This window comes from Fistularia commersonii, chromosome 31, assembly GCF_037954325.1.
Source record: "Fistularia commersonii isolate RoL2024-O1a breed Wild chromosome 31, RoL_Fcom_v1.0, whole genome shotgun sequence".
Lineage (NCBI taxonomy): Eukaryota > Metazoa > Chordata > Actinopteri > Syngnathiformes > Fistulariidae > Fistularia > Fistularia commersonii.
The window spans coordinates 9233236-9251942 of NC_141314.1; the positions used below are offsets into that span (position 1 = coordinate 9233236).

Genomic DNA, 18707 nt, shown 5'->3' on the forward strand with positions numbered 1-18707 from the left:
GATTCATGTTCTCGGTCGTGGGATCTCAATATTTCAAGTGCTTTGGGTAGGAGAGAGTGGAAAAGAGGGAAAGAAACGGGGTTCAAGCAGGTTGGAATGGGTGGAGAAAAGTGTCAGGGGTTCTTTTAGATAGAAGACATTGACCAAAAGACAGGAAGCAGAGCTGGAAGTCGCAGAGATGAAGATGCTGAGGTTCTCTTTGGGAGCGACCAGGATGGAGAGGATCAGGAATGAGTCCATCAGAAGGACGGCACACGTTCTGGAAAGAAGGTCAGAGATGGTTGGGTCACGGACAGAAGAGGGAGAAGCAATATATTGGTAGACAAATGCTGGAATTGGAGACGAAAGAGAAGATTGATGGACGTTGTTGTCGTGAAAGAGGAGGATCCAGAGAATAGGACTGGATGGAGAAGGTTGATTCGCTGTGGCGAACCCTGAAGTCGTCGTGGAATTTCAAAGTGAACGTCCAGAATTCCCCCTGTGAGCGCGAACTCGTGTGTTATTAATCTTCCGAAAGGACACGTGAAACGTGGCGGCCGGGTCTGACTGCAGGGAGGATCTTCAATGTTTAATCAGACGAGTCAAAAGTCAAATGTTCATCTTTTATAAACTTACGATAATAGCTCTTCTTCAACAGCAGGGAAAAAGAATGGAATCATTTGGAATAATTCAATAATCCGGGTTTGGTCAAATGGTTTGGTCAATGATGCATGTGTGTGTGTGTGTGTGTGTGTTTACACCGATCGAACAAACACCGCAACATGTAACCGCGAAGAAGTCGGCAGGTGGAGGATGAAGAGGACCAGTAAGATCAGATGTTCTGGAGATAAAGTCCGAGGAGGGACGGTGGAGATCTGGATGAAGAAAGAGGAAGCGACTTTAGTTGACGTGACGTAAACTCAAATAGGAAAGAGTCAATAAGATCTGCTTTTTGTCCTCCGTGCAAGCAAAAACGCAAATTCAGCATTTGAATTTTAGTGAAATATCATCCCGTGAGAGGCGTAAACTGCGTTCTCAAATTATTTATATTTATTAAATCTCAATAAATAAATAATAATAAAATTCTCTGATTCTCTGAGAGGAGACCACCTCGCTGATGAAGTCCCGCTAATTTTCATTTCCCATCACGCCAGGAAATCGTCCTCTCAAAAAGATGAAATTATTTTCTCGCTGCAAGTCTGAAAAGAGGACTGGCCCACCTTCGCCGCAGCTCGGGAGGGAAATTAGCTTTTTCCTGACAGGAAAGTGACGGCGGTGATAATATCTGATATGGACCCAACAAGCTACTACACAGCTAGAAACCAGTTTTTGGATTCCCTTTTTGCACAACCGCCCGTTTTGCTATTAATCTGTTGTGGTGGGAAATTGTTTCACAGCAGCAGAAGCGAGACGACATATAAGGAAAAAACGGTGACAAGCTAGCTCAAAATACAAGTAAAAAATAAAAAAATAAATTAAGTAAGCTCTGATGTGTAAAAATATATATATATATAAAAAAATAGAACAAAAATCTTGCAGGTCACAATTTTTCCGTCGACTGGGTAAAATCCGCCGACAAACATCACGACACTGCGTTTCTTTTCCGCAAATTATAAAAGTTATATGTTCAAAAACCAGGGTTGCAAGGAGCGGAGATCAAGAAAAGAGGAGGATTTTATGCATTTAGCTTCCAGAAATGACAGAAAGTGTGGAGAAGAAGTGAAGGAACATGTTCTGGGAGGCCGGAATGGGTGGAGAAGACGGAGGTGAGAGCGATGGAGAGCAGCCATGTTTGCTTTTAAGGGCTGAAGATGTGAAAGTTCCTGCTTTGGGAGCGAGAAGGATAGAGGAAGGTCAGGAATGAGTCCATGTTCTGAAGATACAGATGATTTTTTTTTTTTTTTTTTTTTTGGCAAGATGGCGGGCGGGAGGACGCTGGCGCATTTGGCTGCCGCTTCCCGCTCACCAACCAATCAACCAAACCAAAAACAAAGGCTCACCTGGACAATCTCCAGCAAGCTACCAAACTAGCTTGCCGACCTGAGCAGGCTGGCTGGCTAGCTAGCCTCTCAAAACTCCAGATCCCGACGGTGACCTGAGCAGGCTGGCGAGCTGGCTAGCTAGCCGGCTAGCCTGCTCAAAACTCCAGATTCCGACGGCGACCTGAGCAGGCTGGCTAGTTAGCTGGCTAGCTAGCTGGCCAGCCTCTCGAAACTCCAGATCCCGACGGCGACCTGAGCAGGTTGGCGAGCTGGCTAGCTAGCCGGCTAGCCTGCTCAAAACTCCAGATCCCGACGGCGACCTGAGCAGGCTGGCTAGCTGGCTAGCTAGCCGGCCAGCCTCTCGAAACTCCGGATCCCGATGGCGCCTCGCAAGACGGCATTTCCATCGGCCGAAATCTTCTTGCTCCTCCTGCTCCACCATCTCTCCCTCCACCAAAAATCCATCTCCGACATCCAGCTCCAGCACTTGCCTCCTCACAGCAGCACGACACTCAGCTGCACAACGGCGAAGCTCCTCCAGCTTGTCCCTGGACTGGCGCTCATCGCCACACTCTGCAATTATGGACTTCTTACCAATAATTCTGTGTATGTTCTGTTCCTTCTGTTTTTTTACTTGTGAAGCGTCTTTGAGTGTCATGAAAAGCACTATAAAAATCCCATGTATTATTATTATTATTATTATTATGATTTGGAGGAGGTCTGGAGGAGGACCGGGGAACGGGCTAGCCGGAGGAACCCGGAGGAAAAGAAGATATTTTAAAAAGACGGCGTTGCGAGCGAGGCGAAAAGAAACGGAAAGCTTCAGCGTGAGCGACCATCATTATCATGTTTATCTTCTCCCGCGGATTTCGACCTGTGTGACAGCCTGGAGTCGGATTTGTGGCGAACCGGAGCCCCGGCGGAGGACGACTTTCGTTTTGCCGCACATCCGTCCGGCGCGGCTCCTTTTTCATTTGAATTCCCGGCGACCCGGCCACGTCCGAGACGATGACAGCCAGTAATCTCACGGGCCGGCGGGGAGGAGCGACGCTGCCGGACCTCCTCGCACCTCTCGGGCGTTTTCGGGCGAATATTCAATCTAAAGCAAGCGGCCAAGAGAAAGAACTCACATGTTTTCGTTTTTGACAAAGCACGTCTTTGCTTTTCCTCAAATGGGATTTAAGAAAAGCGGCATATTTTCTGTTTCATTTGATCCCGTCTGTCTTTCTGCTCCGGGTGACGCCCACCAGATATCTGGCGTGGACAAACATGCATGTTTATAGGTCACAACTGACACGTCTTCTAGCTTCCGCGTCTTCAAATCTCGACCTTTTCTCCGCAATCCGTACTTTATGCGAGTGCCGTAAACGACCCGCGTGCATCTCTCAACAATTCTTACATTCAGTCCGAAGCATATATGTGTCATATGGGTTGAGGCGCGTGAATTCGACAACATCGGCACGCGCCTCGGGGAAATCCACGCAGACGCCGACTTGGAATATAAATGGCGACGACAGCTCAACGGCGACGAACGGCAACAAAGATTATATTGAGATTTAAAATCGGTGGCGTGGCTCCCGGGTTAAATGTGCGTCCGACCTTCGGCGCGGAGGAGATGGATGAGAGAACGCTCGCCGGCTTCGGCGCAGAGCCCATTTTTCAACTTGCTAACCGGCTATCAAATGCATTTCCAGCCCGAGAGTCTTCATCAAAGTTAAGGATGTTCATAATAAAGACAAATAAAATCATCGGGCGCACGAAGGACCTCGTTCTGCAGGAGAATGGAAAATCATCGTTCTGGAATCGCACAATGAAACACGTCAGCGCTTCGCCGCGGCCGAGATCAGCGCTTTATTCAACATCTGATTGCTTCGCCCGCCTTTTTGGACCTCGAACGAACACTTGATATTCCCTTTCAAGCCAAAGCCTTCTCATCTCCGCCGCTTCTTTGATGTACCGCATATTCTACTTTGCTGCTTTGGGGATGAATTTCTAAATCATACACTTATTTGTGACACACATTTTCCAGGAAAGACTCATTTAGAAGATGGAAACTAAAAAAGAGACAACAAAAAGACAACACATCACAACACTGGTGTGGTTACAGGCTGCACTGACCGGAGTGACAAATACCGATTTTTCACCTCAACGCTCGACAATCCGACCCGTCCCCCCGTGGAGTCGGCACTTAAAAACACCGACAAAACGAGAAGAGACGTTTCAAACCGAGGAATACGACCAATCTCAAAGCATAAGCGCTGAAGTTTAGATTTTTCCAGCGGTGGATTAAACAATTAGTAGCGTTAATACCGGTGTGTGTGTGTGTGTAGCGCACGGACACACGTGAACAGATTGGCGGCAAAAGACAAGGGTTGAATAACAAGACCGACCCAAAAAGGAATGGATACTCCGCTGTCAGATGATAAGGCACCATTTGTTTCGTGAAAACAAAGTAATTCCACTTCGATTAGTTCTCTTCCGTTACATCACGTCGGTACATTTCGACAGGATCTCCGTGGATGTTTGCAGATGACACTGTGATCTGTAGTGAGAGCAGAGGACAGGTTGAGGGAAGTCTAGAAAGGGTGGAGGTATGTTCTGGAAAGGAGAAGAATGAAGGTTAGTCGCAACCAGACAGAATATATGTGTGTGAACGAGAGGAAGCGGGTGGAACGGTGAGGATACAGGGGGTGGAGATCAAGAAGGTGGAGGATTTCAGGTACTTGGGGTCAACAGTCCAGAGCGTAGGAGAACGTGGAAAAGAGTTGGAGATGGATTCAAGCAGGTTGGAATGGATGGAGAAAAGTGTCAGGGGTGCTTTGAGATAGAAGATTATCAGCCGGAAGGAAAGGAAAGGTGGAGGAGACAGAGGTGAGATGGTCTGGAAACAGTGACAATGACCAAAAGACAGGAAGCAGAGCTGGAGGTCGCAGGGATGAAGATGTTGAGGTTCTCTTTGGGAGCGACCAGGATGGAGAGGATCAGGAATGAGTCCATCAGAGGGACGGCACATGGTAGATGTTTTGGAGGGAAGGTCAGAGAAGGCACACTGAGATGGTTGGGTGGATGGAGGAGGGTTGGTCAATATATTGGTAGATGGATGCTGGACTTGGAGACCAAAGAGAAGATTGATGGACGTCGTGAAAGAGGATATGAAGGTCACCGGTGTGAGAGATCCAGAGAATAGGGTTCGATGGAGAAAGTTGATTGGCTGTGGCGACCCCCGAAGGGAAAAGCCCAAAAGGAGAAGAAGAAGGAGAAGACCTTTTTAATGCCTTACTTGTTCAACCATTAACAAGATTGATGAGCAACTGGAGCGCAAGGCCGTACGCTAACACCGTCGGTCAAAGCGTCCATCGGTACGCGACTAAACTTGCAGAAATGCTTTGCTTTAAACAAGTGTCTTTTTAATGAAACAGTCAAATTTCAATACAAATACATATTTCCTTTCAGCGATTCACTCTTGCACTGGGCACGTCCTTCGCGCCAACACACTCGGGTCTTGGAAATCGATGCATAGGTCATCTGGCTCCGTTATCGGGGGGGGGGGGGATGAAAAAAAAAAAAAAAAAAACCTTATCACAAAATTTACACTTCAAAAAGAAACTTGAAAGCGTCTCTTCATCGGTTTCGGATTGATCGTTCCGAGAGCGTAAGAGCACAGGTTGGACGGGTGGAAACATCAGCGGTCACAGTTTGAAGGAGAGCCCACATAAAAACGTGTACAACAGCGTAATATCACCACAATATTCTGCAATTTAGGACATCGAACTCCATGGAAATAATGTAATATCATGCCCGTTGTCGCACAGAACGGTCCACCCCACCTGATCACAGAGACAATTCAACGTTACATCCAATATTCAGGGAAAAAAAATACAAATGGAATGCGTCTATTCAGCTCCTCGTCCGTCTATTTAAGCGACGGTTTGTTTTTTCCGTCGTGTTTTCTGGTGATTGCGGTGTAAAACAAATAGAAATGGGCCGTTGTGCTGAACGGCAAAACTTTGAGTCCTTGACACACACACTCACACACACACACACACACACACAATGATTGTCCATGGTGTAAAAAAGATATTCATCTGTAAATACAGTATTTATAGCAAATCACTTTCCTCAATTGCATATGTCCTCTGCGTGGCCTCCGACGAAATACTCACGAGATGCGATACGTGTTTCTCTGTTACCACAAACTCGTGACCTTTTCATATAAAGATTGAGCTACTAGACAATCGACTATGACATTGTGTTTTGGTAAGCTGCCCCAAATTTACATTTGGCGAAATCTATAAAGTGTTGTCACTCCTTTGCGATTTCGTTTTTTTTTTTTTTTTTTTTCTTTTTGTTGTCGGTTTAGAGATTTCAGGCTGCGAAAGCTGACAGCTGTGGCGGTTCAGCTCGATATGTTTTTAATGTTCTCCTACATTCCGGATGGCCTGCCTGAGATCAGGGCATCGACCCGCCTCCTGCTGCATTGCATAAAATATATAAACTCGTTCTCTCCGTCTGAGAGGCAGAAACCCGTGGCTGATTCAGTTGGTAAAACCGAAATACAGGTTAAACATTTAAACCATTTTTCCCAAACCCTGTAACTTCAAATAGATTTATTTCCAAGCTGTCACTGCTCTCTTAGTATTTAACACAATCAACATGGAGGCTGTTATTTAGGTTGTTGTTAAAAAAAAAAAAAAAAAAATTAAAATCATTATCAATTTAAAAACACTGAAATAATGAAGTGATGAATTAAAAAAAAAAAAAAACTGAACAGGATTTAAGCGTGTTGTATATTTAAAAAAAAAAAATGTTTTTAATCGTCATCACTTCTCTCTTTGTGAAAAAAAAAAATCTGATAATATCTATCTAACAAGCGGAACCAGTATGTTTGGTTAAGTGTGACCGTGCGACTCGTCACAGGAACATAGCGGGCTAAATTTAACGCAAACATCCATATTGGGCCTATAGGGAACAAGGCCTGTATAGCATGACGTTTCTTTCTCCATCATGTGAGCCAAAGATCTCAAAAGCTGCATCCACGAAAGAGTCTCTTCCATCTTTCCACCCGAAAGCAGCAAAACTGGAGTCCCACTTGGAGTCGGGGTTCACGTGAAACGACCTCCTCCGAAGCCGGATCGGACGTGAAACTTCTGCATCCTTGGCGTGTCGGTGGGAACGGTTTGGACGGACTATCGCCCGGAATATCGGAAATCTTGAAGTTTGTTGCTTGAAGTTTCTCCGAGGTGACCCCCCAAACAAAAACATGGGAAAGAAGTCAATTATCCGGTCAGAATGGCACTTTCTGTCTAAAAGTGACTGCTTACGTGAAAAAACTCTGCTTTTGTTTGCGTTGTAAACACTTGATACACCATCATCCAAATCCATTCTCTCACCAATTTCCTCTCTTGGCACGTCTTTGGTCGTTTGTGTCTTAGAAACCTCTGCTTTCAAGATCCCGTTTTTTTGTTTTGTCTGTCACTTTAACTGTGTTTGAAATGCGCTTTTGTTGAACAGGATCATTTTCTCTGTCGTTGTTTAACTCGGGGGAAAGCGAAAAAAAACAACAACAAAAAAAACAGACAAGACAGAAAGTTGTGTCGTCGTGAAAGCTGCAATTCAACTGACAAGCCGTGCAGTGTGAAATTCACTTTCGCGTCCCTTCTCGTTATTTGCAGTTTTTTTTTTTTAAATCTTTTTAAGTCAGTGCACATATTCCCTCTAGTTTCAAATCAGACACAGTATCCTTTCATTAACGTCCTAAAAAGTTTTTATCACCTGTAAAAAAAAAAAAAGAAAAAAGACAGAAAAAACAAAACCCTCTGAAGTGACCTTCACCTTTTTTTTTTTAGTAATGGTTGATATTGCCACTCACCTCTTATATCAAATCTCTATCGCGGTATCGATTCCCTATTTACATAAGAACTACGGTGGTATTACTTTGGAGGCACGATCGTAACGCCGCTTCGCCCGAGCCGAAAAGCGGAGGACGGCGACGACGGCGGCGGCGTCCCGCGCACCTCCGTCTACATGGCAGTACTGCGATAGCTGGGGTTATTGGACACGCTCGAACCGTCCGTCTTGACAACCGTGACCTTGGACGATTGCTGGGAGCTGAACTGCGTGCTCGTGCGGCACAGACGCTCTCTGTAATTCTGGGCAAAGATGAGCAACATGAGCGGGTTGATGCAGCTGTGGGAGTAGCTGAGGCAGATACTGATGTTGTAGGCGTAGACGAAGGCAACGGTCGGCGTGTTGTTGCTCAGGTTGATCACCTGAATGACGTGGTACGGCGACCAGCAGATCAGGAACAAGGCGATTACCATCAGCACCATCTTGGTGGCTCGCTTGGCCCAAACGGACTGCTTGCGTTTGACGCGGCGGATGGAGCTGAAGACGTGGTACAGTGTCAGTGAGTAGAAGGTGCTGATGATGATGAGGGGGATGATGAAGCCCAGGATGGATTGGTAGAGGGTGTACCAGTACATGTCCTCCGGTCCATCCAGGTCCATCATGCACACCTTCAAACGCTCCCGCTGTACGACCCTGGCGTACATCATGACTGGCACGGTGAGAAGGAAGCTGCCCATCCACACCAGCATGTTGATGATGATGGTCCACTGGATGGTCCTCCTCTCTGAGGTGGGGTGGACAATTGCTATGTACCTGAGAGGGGATGAGGGGGGGGGGAAGAATTCACTGTTTTTCCAGTGCTGGAACTCAAATGTAAACAGCAGCTGTGCAGAAGTGCATGTAATAATTTTTTAATCTTTTTTTGTCTGAAGACATAGCTTTCCTAGCATCGTGTGCGCAAGAATGTGACAAAACTAGATTAGCGGTAAAATACATAGCACATGTCCCAGTCTGTTTTGCATTTCACTGTTTAAATTTGATAAGCCGAAAAAGCCCGAGTGCGGTCTCAGGAAGCCGCTCTCCGCACCGAATGTCATTAAAGCAAATAACAGAGAAGTGCGAGGGTTTTACCGACCTTGAAAATTGCAATTAATATACACCGTTGCATTCTGATAGCCAAACAAAGCTTCGATTCTTGCCCTCAGTGCTCTTCCGCCTGTCTGTGGCGTTCATACTTAAAGGCCGTTTGTACCGCGCTTTTTTTTTCCCTTTAATGTTTATATTTGCATGAATATAGGCCAATTATAAGCGCGTACAATACCTACTCACATCGCCGCTGCAAGCGCATTCCGCGCGTATTTTCACATCATCGCAAAGCCCGTCGTAACTCCCAGTCGTCCTTAAGTGAAGACCACCTGTATCTCATTTCAGGAGAGCTGAACTGTTGCCTCAAATCAGACACTTTAAATATTGATACAATCAGAAAGCCAGACGTCTCACCACGGTGAGCGGCCGGTGCACCGCTTTTATAAACCTGCGTCCGTTTTCTCCAAAAACTGGTGACTCATCTCCATTCATTTATTTGATTTCTGTCATTATTTCATGCCCAAACTAACAAGCTCCTGCAGTCAGAAGAAAAACAACCAACGTGTTGTTTTTCTCAAATGATGTTATGCAGACGTGTCGCTAGAAGAAGAAGAAGAAGCGCGTTCCTTTGTACAATATTTACTGTTGTTGAGCGTAAGCTTAGTAAAGGTTACTAATAAATTAGTCGTCCTCGTTGCTGCGACACACTTGCTGACGAGGATTGTGGATTTTATACGACGAGATGTTAGCACCCCTTCCTGCGCCTGATATATTTTTGCCTCGTCCGGGAAAAACGTCTGCGGCGTTCTATACGTGGCTCCGTATCTTCAATTATTACTTGGTGGCGATAAATGTGGCCGGGTACTCTTGACCAACAGCCCGTAAGAGAGCTACTTTACTTCACTGCCTTGGCAACAAGGGATACGGGTACAACTTTTCAGGTACCACACCTCGACATCGTAGCAGAGCGATGCACTTTCCGCAAATAGTCGCAACGAGACGGTGGCTCAGCACGTAGCTGCCCTTTCTGTTAAATCCCTTTCCATGCTAACGCAGATAAGGTGATTCCTGACCTGTTTGAACCTCCACACACCGACAGAATGAGGGAGAGACCGTTATCAGATCCTGACTTGGCATCGGGGAAGACGACTACATTTGCTATCCAGATAGAAGCGGCTGCAGAGCAGGCTAACAAAATTAAGTCAGATGGTGCTGCAGTACAGGCTGCACAATACGAGCCCCATAATGTGAAATATAAAAAGAACTGCTGCCGCAGCTGCGACTGCACCTTCCTCCCAGTTCAAATCTTGCTTTCGACAAGCATTTAGCAAGTTCCTCGCAGTGCCCTGCGGCAAATCCTTGGTGTAAATCCTGCCATAAAAAAGGACATAAGGCTAGGGTTTGTCATACAGCCCCATCTAGTGATGTGGATGAAGTGCTGTTACCAGATGTCACCATAGTGCAAGCGGGGAATTCAAGAGATGCCCCAAAGAGATTCCTTCGCAACGTCGCTGTTGCTACTCACGCCGCTCCTGCTGTGGCAATGCAACACGTGGTTGATTCCGCTTCTGCCAGACGATCCGCCGTCGACAGGCTCTGCCAGGCTGGTGACTTACACAAGAGACAGTGTGCTAGCGCGCCCGCATGCTCAAGTACACATCGACAACACCTTTGCTGTAGTTTTTGCAGTTAGTCGAGCGTAAGCTCGGCAAAGGTTACTAATAAGTTACAAGGTTGTCCTCATTTGTCCTCATAGCCTTAAAAAACCGCAGAGCCATCGAGAACACGGCTGAAAAGCTGGCTCCGGTACTTGTTGGTAAATAACATTTGGGCCACAGGGCTCTCTTTCTTCTCGTGGACTTCTCAGCTATGGGCTTATCATCTACAATGGCGAACCTCTTTTCGGAAGAAGAGGACAGACAGAGGCGTACACGTCAAAGATGATGAAGCCCCGACGGTCATATTTGGAAGAAATTCACAAACCGATCAGTCTTTCTATCCCGAGTCCAGCAGACCTTTCCGTCATTCTGTTGCCGTGCTAACTGTGCCCTCGTGGGGAAAAAAGAAACCACTCGGGTGAGGAGGAAGACGACATGAAACCGGAGAAATGTGTCATTCCACTTATTTCATGTGGTTTGGTGGAACAAAAAAAAAATCCCAGGAGCATCTGAACAAAGCATCGCACTCCTGCACGCTTGAAAACCCAGTAGGACCTTGAGGCAGAAGCTCGTGCACCCTAACAACGGAAACAGCCGGACGTCAGCCCGAAAAGAAGTCGTACGCCGTCCGTCGCGGTGCAGAAGCGCAGACCTGAACATTTCGGGAAGCGAGACGCCCCATCGGATCCTCGGGTCAGGACTCCGATCACATTTCAAGGCCGGGATCTCGGACGGAGGGTTTGAGAGGGAGGACGGTAAAAGAAGCCGGCCAACTCAAACCGGAAAGACGGTCGGTCTGCAGACAAAGGGCCGTTTGACCCGAACTCCAAAACAATTTAACTTCCGCGTCAACATCAGTCCCGAGACGATTAACACCATTTAACCCTCGTGCTCCTGCGGCTCGTACAACAACACACACGATGACAGGGGGGTCGACTACTGACGTCCGATCTGAATGAACCCCTTTCAAACCCCGGCTCAGACGATCCGAGCAACCCCTGAACGTCGAATCCGGGAGTCACATGTTTCCTCAGGTTGACCCCTTCCTTCCCCTTCCTCCCCCCGGCTCGGGGCTTACAGTCGATACCTGAAACTCCCCGCGCCAATTATCTTCCAGAAACCCGGCAAGTCCGGTTACCGCGATAAGATTTAGCGACGATCCATCCAGAAAACCGCCATGAAATGAAATGATGCACCGCGATAGAGACGAGTAGGACCAGGCAGACGCACGTCTCCCGCGCCGACTGCAACAACGCAACCTTTGTTGGCCTTCAACGGGGAAAAGACAGAACGCCGATGTCAGTTCGGGGTGTGTCTAATAGCTGTTTACTTGTGGTAACTTGGTTTAAGATGCTAACAAGTGCAGGGATATAAAGAGTCAATGGAAAGTTCACATAGGTAGCCTGCGTCACGTAGCTCCGAAAAGCAGTTTCCCGAGTGTTTTGGCGGCGGGGTAAAGATATCGGCCTCGAGAAAGATACATCGGAGACATTTCAACGTTTCCGTTTACTTCTGACTTTTATCGCCTTTTGCTAAAACACTTTCCAGGCTGCCACGTTTTCGTCTTTTCCTCTGCTTACGACCTCATTAAGAAGCGGCGTGTCAAGTCTTTGCATCGGAAGAGGACGTTCTTGAGATTGGCGTCAGAATGCAGCAGTATTGTTGCGCTAGCCTTCAAACTGTCTGTACCGTCAATACGTGCGCATTTTATCCCATGTATTCGTCACATACCCGGGGAACGCCGTGGCCGTGCACGAATACACCGCCGCCACTTTATTTTCCATCCACTGGTGAAATACGTTCATCGGTAAAAACAACAGGGGCCTGGAAATGGACTCATTCATGAGTTTCTCCGTTTATCTAGGTTTTCATTTTTTTCTTTCCCGCTCCTCTCCTCACCGAAAACACGGCGCCGCAGTCGTAATCGGCGTGTCACGGCGGAATCTCAATCTGCAACTTCACATTTCATATTTGGGCCGACACGTGACAGGACGGGACTGAACTTCACGCAGAGTCTAATTTGGATCCTTCTGTCCGAGAAGAGCTCGTTTTCAAACAGGAAGTGACGAAGAGGCCCCTGTTTTTTTTTTTTTTTTTTTTTTTTTTTTTCCCCATATCACCCCTGGAATTATCCGAATCGCAACGACCGGTGAACTTCAAGGACTGACGTCGCTGCCAAATTTTTGGACACGCTTCTAAAAAGCGACGACCGCTTTCCCGCTTCGGGAAGAGTGACGCAGGATAATGTTTATGATTTATTTTTTTTTCCAAATCCTTTTTTAACACGACCTCCATAATCTCCGTCTCGGAATCCAATCCGATCTCGTGCACGTCGATTAATTTATTTCCAATCATTACGGCCGTTTATTTTTTAAAAATGGAAAATTTACATAACATTTTTTTTTTTCCCTACATTTTTCCCATTTATGTCTAAAACGGTAAATGCATATCACACTTTTTTTTTTTCTCTTTTTCCACAATCACCTGCATATATATATACATATACACACACACACACACATATATATGTATATATATATGTGTGTGTGTATATATATATATAATATATATGCATATATAATCTTTGTAGTTGACAGTTAACAGTTAAGACAATTTATATTTCATTGTATTTCTTATTCTTCCTCCTTCCTTCTATTATCTATTACTGTTATGTTTTTACTTGAAACTCTGGCACAATTTCCTTCAGGATAAATAAAGTTGTTCTCATCTCATCTCATATATCGCATTGAAGTGCTTTGGGTTTGACCCAGCCTGTGGATTCTACACGCTTGCACTATTTTATTACATTTATTTTCGTGCGTGTGTCAACACTCACCGATCAATACCCAGCACGGTAACAATCCCCACCGTGGTAAACTGGTTGCTGACGTCCACCACAACAACAGCTTTGCACATAAAGTTTCCGAAGACCCACTGCCTCTCCCGAACCAGCTGGTGGATGTTGAAGGGCATCACCAGGAGGAAGAGCATGTCCGCGATGGCCAAGTTCAGCACGTAGATGTCCGAGACCATCTTCTTCTTGCAGGCGGCCACCGCGTAGATGACCAGCCCGTTGGCGATGACTCCCACCGAGCACAGGATGCCATAAATGGAGGGGAAGATGTGCATGAAACTGGCGATGTCGATGGGGCTGTAGGGCGGCGGGGACGCGCTCAGACACGACGAGTTGTCCGTGCGGTTGTTCTGGCACGGCAGGTCCGAGTCGTTCATCTTCGGGTCCCCGTTGGAGGCGCGCTGGGTTGCGGTCGGACGGTTGCGGTTCGCTCTGCAAACTTCACCGGAGAAGTGGAGTTCTGCAGGAGCGCCTCTCCACCTCCACCACCACCTCCTCCACCTCCTCCTCCTCCTCCACCTCCTCCTTCTCCTTCTCCTCTTCCTCCCCCGCCGAGGATGTCTAGGTGAAGTTCTCAGCCGCGTCTGGAGGTAAACTTGAAGGTGAGGTTCTCCATGCGCGTCCTTGGGAAGCCTCCAGTTTACTACGTCCAGCTCCTCAGCAGGCTGACGCCCCCTCTTTCCACCTCCTTCCTCCCCTTTCCGCCCCTCATCCTCCTCTTTCTCCTCCTCCTCCTCCTCCTCTTCTTCCTCGCCGAGCCAGGAGGGCAGGAGGAAGGGGAAGTTGCGCCGTGAAACGCCTCAGTAACGCGGAGTTCTGGAGAACAAGCAGGGATGTAATACCTTCTGGTGACAACTGGGGGGGGGGGGGGGGGGGGGGGGGGGAACGACGCATTCAACGCGTACATGTCAGAGACTTTGAATTTAAGAAATGAAAAAAAATAACCAAAAAAAATAAAAATAAAAAGCCTATTAAAGACACCGATGTGATTTTAGCGCTGATACACAAAAATTTAAATTGTGGGAGATTTTTGCACAAGAATAAGAACAACTTTATTTATCCCGATGCCGAAGGAAATTGTCGTGCCAGGGTTACAAGAAAAATATAAAAATGATAAATAATAATAGAAAATTGTACAAATAAAAATAAATATAATGTTACATTTTAGGTGGAGATTTTAGTATGTATGCACAAATATTAAACCTGATATAACATGGGAGTTTTCTTGCATATGTGCACAAAAAAAAGCATTTTATGTAGTATGATAATTTAAGTGATTTTGGTTTGTACACACAGAAATTTAACTTTTGGTATAACATGGGAGATTTTTGCACAAAAATAAGAACAACTTTATTTATTCCGAAGAAAATTGTTGTGCCAGAGTTACAAGAAAAATAGAACAATCATAAATAATAGTAGAAAATTGTATGAAAAGTAAAAAAAAAAAAAAAGCACAAATGCACCAATGCATAAAATGTAACATTTTAGGTGGAGATTTTAGTATGTATGCACAAAAATTAAACCCGATATAACATGGGAGTTTTTTTTGCACATATGCACACACAAAAAACAACAACAACATTTTATGTAGTATGATAACAGAAGAGATTTTGGTTTGTAAGCACAGTAATTTAACTTTTGGTATAACATGGCAGATTTTTGCGCAAACGCACAAAATATAACATTTTATGTAGTACACAAGCTGGATATTTTAGCATGTATACTCAAAGATGGAACCTATTATGTAACTTGGGAAATGCTTGTAAAAATTTATGTTGCATGATAACATTGGACATTTTAGCATGGATACACATAAATTAAAATTGTGGTACAACATGAGAGATTTTTGTGCAAATGCCCAAAATATATCATATTATGTAGCGCGATAATAGGAGATAGCACTTTGGCACTTATGCACAAAAATTAAGCTTATGGTATAAAATGGGAGATTTTTGCAGAATTATATGTTGCACAATAACATTTGAGATTTTAGCATGTATGCACAAAAATTATATCTATGATATAACATGAGAGATTTTTGCACATATGCACAAATAATAACATTTTATGTAGTATGATCACATAGCAGATTTTAGTAAGTTAGCACAACAATTAAACTTTTGGTATAACATGGCAGAATTTTGCACAAATGCATAAAATATAACAAATATTCATGCAGTACAATAACATAATAATGTATGCGCAGAAATTAATTGTATGCTATAACATTGGAGATTTTTGCAAAATTTGATGTTGCATGACAACACAGCATATAAGCCAAAAAAGTTAACTTATAAGATGGGAGATGTTGTACATGTGCACAAAAAATAACATTAAATAAAAATTAAAAACTATAACATGTAGTACAATAACAGGAGATTTTTGCATGTACGCACAATGTATGCCTAAGATATAACATTGGAGATTTTTGCAAAATTTGAAGTTGCACGATATTTTGGAGATTTTAGCATGTATGCACAACAATTAAAATTATGATATAACATGGGAGATTTTTACAAATATACACATAACCATAACATTTTATGGAGTGTGACCGCATAGCAGATTTTAGCAACGATGCACAACAATTTAACTTTTCGTATAACATTGCAGATTTTTGCACACAAATGCAAAAAAAAAAAATTAACAATTTATGTGGAACAATAACTGGAGATTTTAGCATGTATGCACAAAGATTGAACCAATGATAGAACCTGGGGGTGTTTTGCAAAATTTTATGTTGCATGATAAAATAAAACATTTGAGCACAGATGCACAACAATAAAACTTTTGGTACAACTTAGGAGATTTTTGCAAAATTTTATGTAGGACGATAACATAAGCGATATTAGCATGTATGCACAAAAATTAAATCTACAATATAAAATGGGAGATTTTTGAACAGATGCACAAAAAATAGCATTTCATGTCATATGATAACATAGGAGATACGATTATAACACACGATTATACATAGGAGATTAAAGAACGAAGAAACTAAAGAATTACACTCTGATAAATGATAACAGCGAACGTTCTCGCACATATGCATAAAAACATGTGCATACAGAATACGCTAACACAGGACATTTCAGCAGAAATGCACAAAAATTAAACTTTTTTGTCACATCATTGTATAAATTTTAGCACAAATGCACAGAAACTAAAATTTTGTGTAATGAGATAACATAGGAGATTTTTGCACTTATGAATAAAAATTAAACATTTATATATGATCACATGGGAGACTTTAGCACTAATGCACAAAAATAAAACTTTAGCAGAAATGTAGAAAACTCAACTTTTATATTGTATGATAATTTGAGAGATTTTAGCAAAAATTCACAAAAAAAGGTTTTATATAAGATAGCATGAGGAAGTGAGCACAAATGCACAAAAACTCTTTGTGATATGATATGATTATATGGGATATTTTAGTAAAAATACACGGAAATTGCATTGTAATATGACATAACATGGCGGATTATAATGTGCATTGGCATCCGGTTATTTCATTTGATGCGTCTGCCTCTCCCCCGAGGACTCAAATAAACCTCCCTGTGTTTCATTTGAGGCTAATACCATTTCATTAAATGTATTTTAGGGGTTAACGCAGACCAGAATGCACGGCGAGCCTGTCTGCAGTTTGGAATCACGCTGGTGGAAAAGACAATATGTGATTTTTAAACAGACAAAAATCAGCGGGACTTCTCCGCCCTCCAAACCAGGACGTCACACCCAAGCTCTCCCTGCTCTGAGCCTGGAGCACCATCACCGTGCACGCTTCTCCCCGCTAGCCTCTGGAAAGGTTTCCAGAGATAAATAGTTTACAGAATGACGTGGAGATATTAATCTACATACAGCATGGGATGGATGTAATACTTTTATACAGAACAAGATGGATAAGCTGCGATGAATAAAACAACAAGATGCGAATCTACGTATGGAGCACATGCATGACAGTTATTTTTTCAATGTGTTGGCATGAAGTGTAGGAGCTGGAGATGCTGAATGTGCCTCAGTGGAGGAGATGTTAGAGGTATCCAAGTGCAGATGGAGATGTTGGAGGTGCCTCAGTGGAGGAAATGTCGGAGGTATCTCAATGCACTTGGAGATGTTGGAGGTATCTCAGTGCAGATGGAGATGTCAGAGATGCCTCAGTGGAGGAGATGCTAGAGTATCTCAATGCAGATGGAGGTGTTGGGGGTATCTCAATGCAGTTGGAGATGTTGGAGGTATCTCAATCTAGTTGGAGATGTCTGAGGTGTCTCAGTGGAGGAGATGTTAGAGGTATCTCAATGCAGCTGGAGATGTCGGAGATGCCTCAGTGGAGGAGATGCTAGAGTATCTCAATGCAGATGGAGGTGTTGGGGGTATCTCAATGCAGTTGCAGATGTTGGAGGTATCTCAATCTAGTTGGAGATGTCGGAGGTGTCTCAGTGGAGGAGATGTTAGAGGTATCTCAATGCAGCTGGAGATGTCGGAGATGCCTCAGTGGAAAAGATACTAGAGGTGTCTCAGTGCAATTGGAGATGTTGAAGGTATCTCAATGCAGCTGGAGATGTTGGAGGTGCCTCAGTGGAGGAGATGCTGGAGGTATTTCAGCGCATTTATTTGCTGTCAGATGTAACCAGGGTAGATGATTCGTACAGCCTGCTGGCACCAGGCGGGAACTGTTTACTGTATCATACAAACAGTTGTTGCTCCTCTTTCCCCTCACAGGCGTCCCTCCCCTGCTGCACCCCTCAATACTCCGAAGCCACCCTCTACTGACAGACCTCCAAGCAGAGCTGGCAAGGGGTTTCCCCCCGGAAGAGAAACTATCCTGGAATGAATAACAGCGCCGCTCAGGTGATATTTTTAAGGCGGGACTGTTTGCTTTCAGAACCGGATTTGGACAAAGAGCCTATTGATCATTGTGCTCACAGGCCGCTCTTTTGTTTTTACGTTTGCGTCTTTATTGAACAAATCATGTGATTTTGATGGGCTAAAGTGAGGAATAATGTCTTGAGGTGAAGCAGACAATCAAGTGCCTTCATTTTAAAAAGCAATCGGGGGCGGAAGAGTCAATCAAATGAATCACTTAAAATGATAACGTCAATGCATCGGACGGGCTTTTTGAGAAATTCATTTTCAGATCATAAGTAAAAGGGACGAGGAAACGCCGTCATCTTTGTGTCCGGGCTTCCCGGGGTTTTATTTTCACGTTCATTCACATTCCTAAAGTTTTACGATCGTCGTTTGTCCTCGAGGCGGAAGATATTTTGTTTTGATTTCAAAAGCCATGTTGGTGGTTGATAA

At 44.4% G+C, this 18707-nt stretch overlaps 1 protein-coding gene across 1 annotated transcript; it reads right to left on the reverse strand.

Moving 5' to 3' along the window:
* Positions 1 to 5346: 5346 nt before the first annotated feature.
* Positions 5347 to 13783, reverse strand: mchr2b (melanin concentrating hormone receptor 2b). The gene is made up of 2 exons (XM_086178818.1): positions 13389 to 13783; positions 5347 to 8621 (listed from the first exon to the last, which is right to left on the reverse strand). Exons 1-2 carry the CDS (start codon positions 13781 to 13783, stop codon positions 7982 to 7984), a joined length of 1035 nt encoding a protein of 344 aa, XP_086034944.1. The 3' UTR covers positions 5347 to 7981.
* Between the last annotated feature and the right edge of the window lie 4924 nt (positions 13784 to 18707).